Source organism: Pan paniscus, chromosome 18 (assembly GCF_029289425.2).
Source record: "Pan paniscus chromosome 18, NHGRI_mPanPan1-v2.0_pri, whole genome shotgun sequence".
Lineage (NCBI taxonomy): Eukaryota > Metazoa > Chordata > Mammalia > Primates > Hominidae > Pan > Pan paniscus.
The window spans coordinates 34,676,964-34,688,982 of NC_073267.2; the positions used below are offsets into that span (position 1 = coordinate 34,676,964).

At 54.5% G+C, this 12,019-nt stretch overlaps 1 protein-coding gene across 1 annotated transcript; it reads left to right on the forward strand.

The window, feature by feature from the left end:
- Window positions 1-1,012: 1,012 nt before the first annotated feature.
- Window positions 1,013-10,387, forward strand: TGFB1I1 (transforming growth factor beta 1 induced transcript 1). Its single transcript, XM_003807503.4, has 11 exons — window positions 1,013-4,632; window positions 5,872-5,987; window positions 6,113-6,165; window positions 6,266-6,408; window positions 6,583-6,670; window positions 6,781-6,886; window positions 6,994-7,188; window positions 8,441-8,614; window positions 8,910-8,991; window positions 9,291-9,439; window positions 9,739-10,387. Exons 1-11 carry the CDS (start codon window positions 4,620-4,622, stop codon window positions 10,003-10,005), a joined length of 1,386 nt encoding a protein of 461 aa, XP_003807551.1. The 5' UTR covers window positions 1,013-4,619; the 3' UTR covers window positions 10,006-10,387.
- Window positions 10,388-12,019: the final 1,632 nt, after the last annotated feature.

Genomic DNA, 12,019 nt, shown 5'->3' on the forward strand with positions numbered 1-12,019 from the left:
CCTGCTGTGGAGGGAATCTCTGAGCCCTGTCTTAGTCATGCCCAGAGACAGACAAAGACCTGTGCTGGCGTTGAGGGGAGGGAAGGGCTCACATTGCTTTGGTCTCCAAGGCAGGGTCTCCATCATCTGGCTTCCAGATCTTTTTTTTTTTTTTTTTTGACTATTATTTTGCTTTAGATTCAGGGGGCACGTGCATGTTTGTTACATGGGTGTATTGTGTACTGGGGAGGATTGGGTTTCTAGTCAACCCATTACCCAAAGAGTGAACACTATACCCACTAGGTAATTTTCCAGCCTTTGCCCCGCACCCACCTGCCCCCCTTTTGGAGTCCCCAGTGTCTGTTTCTATCTTCATGCCCCTGTGTACCCATTGCTTAGTTCCCACTTATAACAGAGAACATGCAGTATTTGGTTTTCTGTGTCTGAGTTAGTTTACTTAGGATAATGGCCTCCAGCTCCATTCATGTTCCTGCAAAGGACATTATTTCATTTTTTAAGGCTGTGTACTATTCCATGGTGTATATGTACCACATTTTCCTTTTTTTTTTTTTAAGAGACAGGGTCTTGCTATGTTGCCCAGGCTGGTCTCAAAATCCTAAGTTCAAGCAGTTCTCCTGCCTCAGACTCCTAAAATGCTGGGATTTATAGGCACGAGCCACTGTGCCAGCCAACATTTTCTTTATTCAGTCACCCATTGATGGATACTTAGGTTGGGTCCATGACTTTGCTAGTGTGAATAGTACTGCAATAAACACAATGAGTCCAGCTGTCTTTTACATGATTTCTTTTCCTGTGGGTAGATACTCATTAGTGGGATTTCTGAGTCAAATGATAGTTCTAGTTGTAGGTCTTTGAGAAATCTCTATGCTGTTTTCCATAGAGGTTGAGCTAATTTACATTCCCACCAACAGTGTATAAGTATTCCTCTTTCTCCACATTCATGCCAACATCTGTTGCTCTTGTACTTTTTAATAATTGGCTTGCAGATTTTTGACTCCTCAGTGGCAGCCTGATTTTGGGGAGAGCTGCACTGGGCCTGCCAAGGTTTGCTTCTGGGCAGCTGAGGTTGGCACTTGCTGTCTCTGAGTCTCTGTGAGTGTTGGTCCAGATCTCTGGTTTTCAGGCTATGCATTAGAACCAAGCAGTGAGCTTTGAAAAACTATTGATGCCTGGGGTCTTTTTGCTCACATTGGACTGGGCATCGGTATTTTATTTTATTTTATTTTATTTTTTGGAATCTTGTTCTGTCACCCAGGCTGGAGTGTGGTGGTGCAATATTGACTCATTGCAGCCTCCGCCTCTCTGGTTCAAGCAATTCTCATGCCTCAGTAGCTGGGATTACAGGTGCCACCATGCCCGGCTAACTTTTTTTGTATTTTTAGTAGAAATGGGGTTTCACCATGTTGGCCAGGCTGGTCTCGAACTCCTGACCTCAGGTGATCTGCTTGCCTTGGCCTCCCAAAGTGCTGGGATTACAGGCGTGAGCCACCGTGCCCAGTCAGGCCCTATCTTCAAATATAGTCACACTGAGGGTTGAACTTTGATGTATAAATGTGGGGGAAACACAAACATTCAGTCCATAACACTCCCTTTCCCCCAACCCTAGGCAATCACTAATCTACATCGTATCTCTACAGATGACCTATTCTGGACATGTCATATAAATGGAATCATACAATGTGTGATCTTTCATATCTGGCTTCTTTCATATAGCTTAATGTTATCAAGGTTCATCCACACTGTAGCATCTCATTTCTTTTTATTAGGAATAATACAGTTTCACTTTATGGATTGCTGTGGTTTGAACATGTACCCCAGAGTTCATGTGTTGGAAACTTAACCCCCAATTCAACTCTTGAGAGGTGGGAACTTTAAGAAGTGATTAGGTTATGTGGCCTCTTCCCTCATGAATGGATTAATGGCATTATTGCATGAGTAGGTTAGTTATCAAGGGAGTGGACAGCTGATAGATAAATGGATGGGTTCTGCCCCCACCCCACCCCCTCTCTTGCACTGTCTTGCCCTTCTGCTTTCTGCTGTGGGATGAGGCAGAAAGAAGGCCCTCACCAGATGCAGGGCCCTTGATCTTGGACTTCCCAGCCTCTAGAACACAAAGAAAGATATTTCTATTCTTTATAAATTATCCAGCCTTAGGCATTCTACGATGCAGCACAAAACAGACTAAGACATGGATATGCCACTTTCATTTCTTCAATCATCAGTTGACGGACATTTGGGTTGTTTCCACTCGGGCTATTATGAATAATGCTGCTATGAATACTCATGTACAAGTTTTTTTGTGGAATATGCTTTTATTTCTCTTGGTTACATATCTAGAAGGGAAATTGCTGGATCATATAACTCTATGTTTAAACATGTGAGGAACTGCCAGACCATTTTCCAAAGTTAGTGAACGATTTTACATTCCAACCAGCCATGTGTGAGGGTTCCAATCTCTCCATATCCTCACAAAAACTTGCTAATTACCTCTTTCTTTTCAGCTTTTTTTTTTTTTTTTTTTTTTTGAGTCGGAATCTCACTCTGTCACCAGGCTGGAGTGCAGTGGCACAATCTCTGCTCACTGCAACCTCTGCCTCCCGAGTTCAAGTGATTCTCCTGCCTCAGCCTCCCGAGTAGCTGGGATTACAGGTGCCTGCCACCACACCCAGCTAATTTTTGTATTTTTAGTAGAGACGGGGTTTTGCCAAGTTAACCAGGCTGGTCTCGAACTCCCGACCTCAGGTGATCCGCCCGCCTCGGCCTCCCAGAGTGTTGGGATTACAGGCGTGAACCACTGAGCCTGGCCTTTAAAATATTATCATTATTATTTGAGATGGAGTCTCGCTCTGTTGCCCAGGCTGGAGTGCAGTGGTACGATCTCAGCTCACTGCAGCCTCCACCTGCCAGGTTCAAGGGATTCTTCTGCCTCAGCCTCCCAAGTAGCTGGGACTACAGGTGCCCACCACCATGTCTGGCTAATTTTTTTGTGTGTTTTTAGTAGAGACTGTTTTCACAGTGTTAGCCAGGCTGGTCTCGAACTCCTGACCTCAGGTGATCCACCCACCTCGGCCTTCCAAAGTGTTAGGATTACAGGTGTGAGCCACTGCTCCTTGCCTAATTACCTGTCTTTTTTGTTATTGCCATCCTAATAGGTATGATGTGGCATCTCATTGTAGTTTTGATTTGCATTTCTCTGGGGACTAATGATGTTGAGGATCTTTTCATGTAATCATTGGCTATTTATATAACTTCTTTGAACTGTCTATTCAGGTCGTTTGCCCATTTTTTCTTCTTTTTCTTTTTTATTCTTGACACAGGGTCTCCTCTGTTGCTCAGGAGTTCAGTGGCACAATCTCAGCTCACTGCAGCCTCTGCCTCCAGGTTTCAAGCAATTCTCCTGTCTCAGCCTCCCAAGTAGCTGGAATTACAGGCTCCCACCACCACGCACAGCTAATTTTGTGTTTTTAGTAGAGATGGGGTTTTGTCATGTTGGCCAGGCTGGTCTTGAACTCCTGACCTCAAGTGACCTGCCCGCCTTGACCTCCCAAAGTGCTAGGATTATAGGTGTGAGCCACCATGCCCGTCTGGCATTTTTAAAAAGCTCCCCAGGTTGTTCCGATTTGCTGCTGGGTTGATACTCACATTCCAGTGCTCAGATCTGTCCAGAAGAGTGGCTGCAGCACAGTTGTCTGTCCATAACTACCTCTAGGGCCTCTCGTTTCCACCTCGTTTCTCAGGGTCTCAGTCCAGGGAAGGCCTTGCTACTTTGTGTCTGGAGACTGTGTCTTGCTTTCTGCTCTGAGTTCATCAGTAACTTGGGAAAGGGCTGTTTCAGAGCAGGCCTGGGCCACCTCAGTGTTGAGGAAGGGCTTTGTCTTGCAGGCTGGCTGGGGGTTGGTTGCCTGGGAGTGTTTTCCCCGAATTTGCAAGGGGCTTGCGCCCGGGTTCGAGTTTACGTGTGTCCATGACCAAGTCTTGGAGGGAAGGTCCTAGTGTAGAGTCTGTGGGTGGGTTCACTGTGTCTGTCCCCGTCCCTCAGATTTCTTTGTGTCTGGTATGTATGCCTCTTGGGGCCTCTATTTATCTGTCAGGGTCTCCGATGGGAGGGTCTCCGAACCTGAGGTCTAATTGAGCCTTAGAATATCACTCCTGCTACCAATCCAAAAATTCCGTCTGGGACAAGTCTCCCAGGAATGGCATGGGTGGGAGGGAGGCTCTTGTCTAGGACTCAGGCGCTGGCTTTGAGCGGTGTCTGTTTGGGGGCCTCAGTCCGTGTCTGTAAGTCTCCCTAGGGAGCAGCTCTGGGGCTTGGTCTGGAGAAGCCACTTCTCTCTGGCTCTGGCCTCCTGGGGCTCCCTGCAGCTGAGGCCAAGGCTGGGGTGTGGCCGCCTCCGCGGCAGGCCGGCGGGCTGGGCTCGGGTGGGCCGGGGCGCTCCCTCCTTTCCACGCCCCCACCTCGGGTTCCCCCGTTCATCGCCCCCCCATCCCCATCTCAGCGGGTCCCGGCTTCCTTACATGGTCACGGCCGGGCTTCCAGCTCCCGGACGTCCCCCGCCCCCCGCCCCCACCGGACACGGCCCCCGCCCTGTTCGCCCCGCGCCACCGGCCCGCGCCCCGCCATGGAGGACCTGGGTGAGTGGGGCCGGATCCCCGGGTCCGTGGCCCCTCACCGCTGCCCAGAGCTGCCTCCCCGCCGTCGCTCTCCTGCATCTCCCCATCCCTGTCTTCTTACTTCTGCTTTTCGCCTCTGCCCGCGCCTCCTTTCCAACTCCACGTCCCCCTTCCTGCCTCTCCCTTCCTGCCTTTCCTGGGCCGGCCGCTCCCTCCCTTCTTCCCTCGCTGTGCTCCTCCATCCCAGGCTGCGGCAGATGGAACGGGAGGTGCGGCGCCCGCGGGCGCCCGGGCGCGGGGCTCTGGGGAGGGAGGGGTGAAAGGGGCCTCGGCCCGGGGACCGGGAAAGTAGAGGGCACGGGAAAGTCTGGCATCAAGTTTTGGAGAAAAAAAGCGGGCCTGCCTGCACCAGAGTTTTGGGAGAGGAGGAGTTAAGGGCTCCTGAGCACGGTGAGGGTCAGGTCCTTGAGGCAAGGAAGAGAATAGTAACTCAGGAGTGCCTAGGCGCCCGCGAAGGCTTCACGGTTTCACGCGGGTGCTCAGAGACGAAGACTGAGGGCAGGACTTCTGGGTTCTGGAAGTGAAAGGGCTCAAAAGACCCGGATCTGGGGATGCAGGGATGGAGAGAGGTGTCTTGTCCGGAAGGGGGACCCAGGTATCTCGTCCTCCCTGCGAAGCCTGGGTCTGGAAGGCTGTGCGCTCCACGGGAGAGAGGGGCTTCCGGCCCCTGGCGGTAGAGGGCGCTGCTCGGTAGGGGTAACTGACGCTGTACCGCAGATAAACAGCCAATCAGAAGGCAGGTCCCAGCGAAGCGCCAGTGAGGAGCGCAGGGCGGGACTCAGGGGCCTGGGAGTGGCCAGGCTGGGCGGGGCCTGTGTAGGTAGAGGGAGGAGTTAACCAGCATGGAAGAGAGAGCGTCCAATCAGAAAGCTGGGGGCCAGGCACTGGGCCAATGGAGCAATTTGGAGGGGAGCCAAATTTGGCTTGGGTGAAGAGCCCATTTTGACTGCATCAGAGAAGATGGGGAGAATAAAATAATCAGGAGGCTGGGTTTGTGCTTGGCTCCAAGCGTGAGCAACTGGGATATTCTGGTCATAAATATTCCTTGCTACCCTTCGAGCAGTGCTCTGCCTGGCTCTGGCCCTGTGACCTCTTCTCTTAATACTGGCTTCTGTCCTTCTCCAGTACTGCCCACTGGGAACCTTATCTTCTGATCTAACCGTGACCCCTGTCTCTCTCCCTGATGGCCTCTTCCTGCAGATGCCCTGCTCTCTGACCTGGAGACTACCACCTCGCACATGCCAAGGTCAGGGGCTCCCAAAGAGCGCCCTGCGGAGCCTCTCACCCCTCCCCCATCCTATGGCCACAAGCCACAGGTGAGATCGGATGTTGGGGACTGGGGCAGCCACTAGGGCCAGGCTCGGCCTGGTCTATGGGGATCTCAGCCTCAGTGGGGCAGAGTGCAGGCCTGTCATCCCACCTGTGCGTCTCCGCTCTGTAGACAGGGTCTGGGGAGTCTTCAGGAGCCTCGGGGGACAAGGACCACCTGTACAGGTGAGGGGCCTGGAAACCAGGGCATGGGGGCCAACTGAGTCTCAGGTGAGGAGGCTTGGATTCCCCACCCCTGAACCCAGGCTCCCACTCTGCTTCCCAGCACGGTATGCAAGCCTCGGTCCCCAAAGCCTGCAGCCCCGGCGGCCCCTCCATTCTCCTCTTCCAGCGGTGTCTTGGGTACTGGGCTCTGTGAGCTAGATCGGTTGCTTCAGGAACTTAATGCCACTCAGTTCAACATCACAGGTACCAGGGTGACTGAGAGAGGCCTTGATGCGATAGGGGCAGGGGAGGGAAGGGTGGGGCAGAGACTAAGAGGAATACACTTCCCAGAGTAGCAGTTAAAGGGACCTAAAGCCTCAAGTGTGAGGGTGCGTTGAGCATGGCCCTATATGTAGCGTCCTCCTCTCCTCTCTCCAGATGAAATCATGTCTCAGTTCCCATCTAGCAAGGTGGCTTCAGGAGAGCAGAAGGAGGACCAGTCTGAAGATAAGAAAAGACCCAGCCTGTGAGTTTGGCGTCGTTGTCAGGGCTGAGAGATGAGTCCTGGATATCTGAGTCACTAGAGGGAGCGTTGCTCTGGGAGGCTCTGGGATGACACAAGCATGTTCTTCACAGCCCTTCCAGCCCGTCTCCTGGCCTCCCAAAGGCTTCTGCCACCTCAGCCACTCTGGAGCTGGATAGACTGATGGCCTCACTCTCTGACTTCCGCGTTCAAAACCATGTGAGTTGGGCAGTGGGCCAGTGTCCATTTGTGGCTCCCCAACCCCTTCTAGACAATTCCACATCTGCTGCCTTGCTGACTCAATTCTCATGTCCTCCCCGCTGCAGCTTCCAGCCTCTGGGCCAACTCAGCCACCGGTGGTGAGCTCCACAAATGAGGGCTCCCCATCCCCACCAGAGCCGACTGGCAAGGGCAGCCTTGACACCATGCTGGGGCTGCTGCAGTCCGACCTCAGCCGCCGGGGTGTTCCCACCCAGGCCAAAGGCCTCTGTGGCTCCTGCAATAAACCTATTGCTGGGCAAGTAAGTGGAGCCTTGTGAGAAGGGAGGCAGAGACCTGTCACAGACCCATCTTTAGTGAGAGCTGGGCTTTATGCTGTTCCCTTTTAGTAAGTTAATCTGGGAAGTGGGTATCATTATTACTTATGTTTTATGGATGAGGAAACAAGCTCTGAACCACACAGCAGGTTAGTGGTAGGGTGAAAATTCCAATCATGTTACCATTTATTGTGGTCCTACTGTGTGCCAGGCACTGTGCCAGCTCCTTTACAAACCCTCATCTCATCTGATCTTCACAAAACACTCTGTGGCTCCACCCAATATCTCTCAGGCATCTACAAAGGCTCTCTCTTCCTCCGTCAGAGTCTGGACTGGGTTCACTGGTCCTTGTTTTATTGACTGAGCAGATGTGATTGACAACAGCTGTGCCTAGGGGTTAACCTAGTGCCCCCTGCTAGATCAAGTACCTGACTCCCAGCCCAGAATTGCCCATCTCAGCAAAGGAGGGTGGCATTGTGACTTTTGTGGATCATAGGCACTTTCATCTTCATGAGTCCCTTCGTCCATTAAAATAAATAGATTTTTATGCCTGTGTTGGTGTAAAGATGGGTATGTTATTATTGTGTATTACAGCATTTTCTTCTAGTTCATTTTTTTATTCTGAATTTTTAAAAACGGATTTTTCACTTCCTCCCTCTTATTTATTTTGAGGCAAAGTCTCACTCTTGTGACCCAAGCTGGAGTGCAGTGGTGCGATTGTGGCTCACTGCAGCCTCGACCTTCTGGGCTCAAGCGATCCTCCCAGCTCAGCCTCCCCAGTAGCTGGGACTAAAGGCGCCCGCCACCTCGCCCAGCTAATTTTATTTATTTATTGTAGAGATGGGGCTTCGCCATGTTGCCCAGGCTGGTCTCAAACTCTTGGGCTCAAGTAATCCTCCCACCTCAGCCTCCCAAATGCTAGGATTAGAGGCACGAGCCACCCAGCCTGATCGTATTTTGATTTTAAAAAAATTAAAACGTTTTTATGGGCCCCTAAATGTATTGTGGGCTCCAGGAGCTGTGCCTGCTGTGCCTCATGTATAGGTCAATCCTGGAGCGCAGCTGGAAGACGGAAGACGGGAGCTAGATCTCCATCGCTTACAGGCTGCGTGATCTCGAACACTGGATTCTTTATTCTGATCGCTCAGAGAGGACTCGAAAAACGCCGCGTAAATCTTGCCTCACTGGGCATGTGGTTGTCAGAGCCGCTCTGACCCGCCTCACCTCCCACTCGCAGGTGGTGACGGCTCTGGGCCGCGCCTGGCACCCCGAGCACTTCGTTTGCGGAGGCTGTTCCACCGCCCTGGGAGGCAGCAGCTTCTTCGAGAAGGATGGAGCCCCCTTCTGCCCCGAGTGCTACTTTGAGCGCTTCTCGCCAAGATGTGGCTTCTGCAACCAGCCCATCCGACACGTGAGCCTCGCCCGGCCGCACCGAGCCCGCCCTATCTCACCAGGAGAGCTGTGGGACGGGCCTCCACCGCATGGGTCCCGCCCCACCCGCGATACCCCACTCCACCCCTACCCCTTCCCCTTGGCAATGTCCACGGCCCCTTGGACTCCACTCTTCCTTTCTGACCCCCACGTTCCTAGTTAGATCTTCTCCCCCTCCCCCCACGCATGCCTTAGTCCAGTCACCCGGGTTCCGCGCGGGAGAGGAAGGCGCGAAGGCACGGAGGCCGCGCTGAGTGCCCTCTCCCTCCCTGCAGAAGATGGTGACCGCCTTGGGCACTCACTGGCACCCAGAGCATTTCTGCTGCGTCAGTTGCGGGGAGCCCTTCGGAGATGAGGGTGAGAGTGAACTCGACTCCCACCTTAAAAGCTGCGGGTCCCCTCGACGTCTCGCCCCAGCCCCTCCGACCTCCGGAGTCCTCAGGGCCACGGTTTTCCTTCTGCTCTCTTCTGGCCCTGCCCTCTCCTACACAGACTCCGGACCCGAGCCCTCCCCGCTCTGTCCCGCCATAGACCCGGCTCCTCCTTCCCCAAGGCTCCCTCGGACTGCCCCTCCTTCGGCCCCAGATCTCAGGTCTTGTGGGTCCCCCGTCCCGCCCGCACCCTTTGCTTTCAGCCCACTCGGTTCCCTCTCCTAGGTTTCCACGAGCGCGAGGGCCGCCCCTACTGCCGCCGGGACTTCCTGCAGCTGTTCGCCCCACGCTGCCAGGGCTGCCAGGGCCCCATCCTGGATAACTACATCTCGGCGCTCAGCGCGCTCTGGCACCCGGACTGTTTCGTCTGCAGGGTGCGAGCTGCGGGGCGGGGCGTTGGAGGGGCGGGTCAAGGGTACAGGGCTGTGGGGCGGGGCCTTGGAGGGGCGGGTCAAGGGTGCAGGGCAGGGGGCGGGCCCTCGGGGGGGCGGGTCACGGGAGGCGCTGCTAGGAACCTCGGGTGGGGCGAGTTTTCCGGGCAGGGTCCCACTGGACGGGATTCTTCGCGTCTAGGGCGGGCTGCGGGGTCCCAGGGCGTTATCCGCTAGTAACGCGCGTTGTCTGGCAGTGGCCGCTGACCTGTCTGTCCTCTTTCGCGGCTTCCCTTCCCCAGGAATGCTTCGCGCCCTTCTCGGGAGGCAGCTTTTTCGAGCACGAGGGCCGCCCGTTGTGCGAGAACCACTTCCACGCACGACGCGGCTCGCTGTGCGCCACGTGTGGCCTCCCCGTGACCGGCCGCTGCGTGTCGGCCCTGGGTCGCCGCTTCCACCCGGACCACTTCACATGCACCTTCTGCCTGCGCCCGCTCACCAAGGGCTCCTTCCAGGAGCGCGCCGGCAAGCCCTACTGCCAGCCCTGCTTCCTGAAGCTCTTCGGCTGACATCCCGCTCGGCTCGCCCTCTCCCCCGGAGGCCGCGCCCTCCCGGAAAAGCCGGGTCCTCCAGACCCCGAGGCCTTGCTCTCAGAGCGGGAGGCCCCACCCACTGGAGAGCCCCGCCCCTAAGGTACTATGAGTCCTCAGGGGTCAAGTTCAGAAAAGGCCCAGCCAGACCTAAACCCACACGCCCACAAAGTGGATCGCACACAGACAAGAGCTCCCGTGCGGGCCTCCACTCTATTCCCACCCTTGAGGGAGCCCCCTTACTGGGGGAGGGTCCTTGCAATTCCAGCGAATCGGAGGCCAGGCCAGGACGTCCTTGCTCCCTGCACCCTCACTGTTCTGTGCACTTTTTCTACCTACATAAACACACGCATTCCACCTCTCCCTGGTGCTGTCTCTGAATGCGCGCAGGAGCTTGGCCCTGACGCCCCACCCCCGCGCTGGCTCTGTCCCCGGCCGTCTCTAGGCCACTGCCCTGTGGCCGCAGCGGGACCTGCAGCCTCAGCCCTTGCAGGTAGCCACTCCTGCACTTCCTACTTCAAGTATCAGATGAGCCTGAGGCTGGAAAGGGTGGCGACTCGCGCAGGACTGTACAGATAGTGGCAGAGCCAAGACAAGAGCTCCAACTGGGGCCCCACCGAATATTCCCGCCCTCATTACTCCTTCTTCAGTTCTATATTTTGTTTTGTTTTGTTTTGTCCTAAGAGATGAGGTCTCACTTTGTCGCCCAGGCTGGAGTACAGTGGTGCCATAGCTCACTGCAATCTCGAACTCCTGGTCTTGAGCGATCCTCCCGCCTTGGCCTCCCAAAGTACTGGGATTGCAGGTGTGAGCCACTGTGCCCGCCCTTCCCTTTATTCTTGAAATAAGCGCTTACAGTGGTTCATGCCTGTAATCCTGGCACTTTGGGAGGCCAGGGCGGGTGAATCACTTGAGGCCAGGAGTTTGAGACCAGCCTGGCCAACATGGTGAAACCCCGTCTCTACTACAAATACAAAAATTAGCTGGGTATGGTGGCACACGCTTGTAATCCCAGCTTCTCTGGAGGCTGAGGCAGGAGAATCAATTGAACTTGGGAGGCAGAGGTTGCAGTGAGCCGAGATCACGCCACTGCACTCCAGCCTGGGCAACAGAGCGAGACTCCGTCTCAAAAAAAAAAAAAAGAAAGAAAAGAAAGGAAGAAAGAAAGAGAAAGAAAGAAGGAAGGAAGGAGAGAGAAAGAACTTAATCTGCTCCCCTCCTGCACTGCCTTTGGTTCCCAGATTTTTTCTCCTATTAAAGGGCCTTGAGGGATGGAGCTCTATTCAGAGTGCCAGCTGTGCTCACCTTTTGGTTCTGGGCACTAAGGTACAGCTTCCCTCTTACTATTGACCCACAACATCTTGGATCACCTGAATGTTTCATGTAGTTACGGCCTCAGCTTAACCCTTTCTCACTCCCACCCCCAGGTGTCCCAGTCAAGGCAGAACAATCAGCGCATTCAGAGCCATTATTTACTGTCCCTGCTGGCCTGTCTGCCACCACCTGAGGCTTCTCCCGGCCTAGCCCTGTGCTGGGTGGTGCTGGGTCCAGAGATGAGTCAGGCTCACTGCCCTGGAGAGCCCCAGGCTGAGGAGGCAGATACTTGGACAGAGGATGACACTTGGTGTGGCCAGGTTGTGACTGAGGGAAGCACTGGGGGCTGTAGAAGCCAGAAGGTGGCTTCTTAACCCAGACTGGGAGTCAAGGGATGCGTCCTGGAGTAACTGACACCCAGGACCTGAGCCAAGTCCTAGCAGAGAAGGATGGGGCCAGGGGTTTTCAGGTGTGGAAGATGGAGCCAAGGGTTTCAGGTGTGAAGAAGTTCAGGTTCCATCTGAGTCCCTAAGTCCCAGGGTGGTCCCCTGGGTCTAGACTCTAGGGACCTCTGGTGCTGGAAATGATAGGTCCTCAGAGCCCTTTCCGGCTCATCAGGAAGAGCTAGAAGCCGCAGGGAGCATGTATGGGCACAAGGAAAAGGTGAGGCGTCCATGGC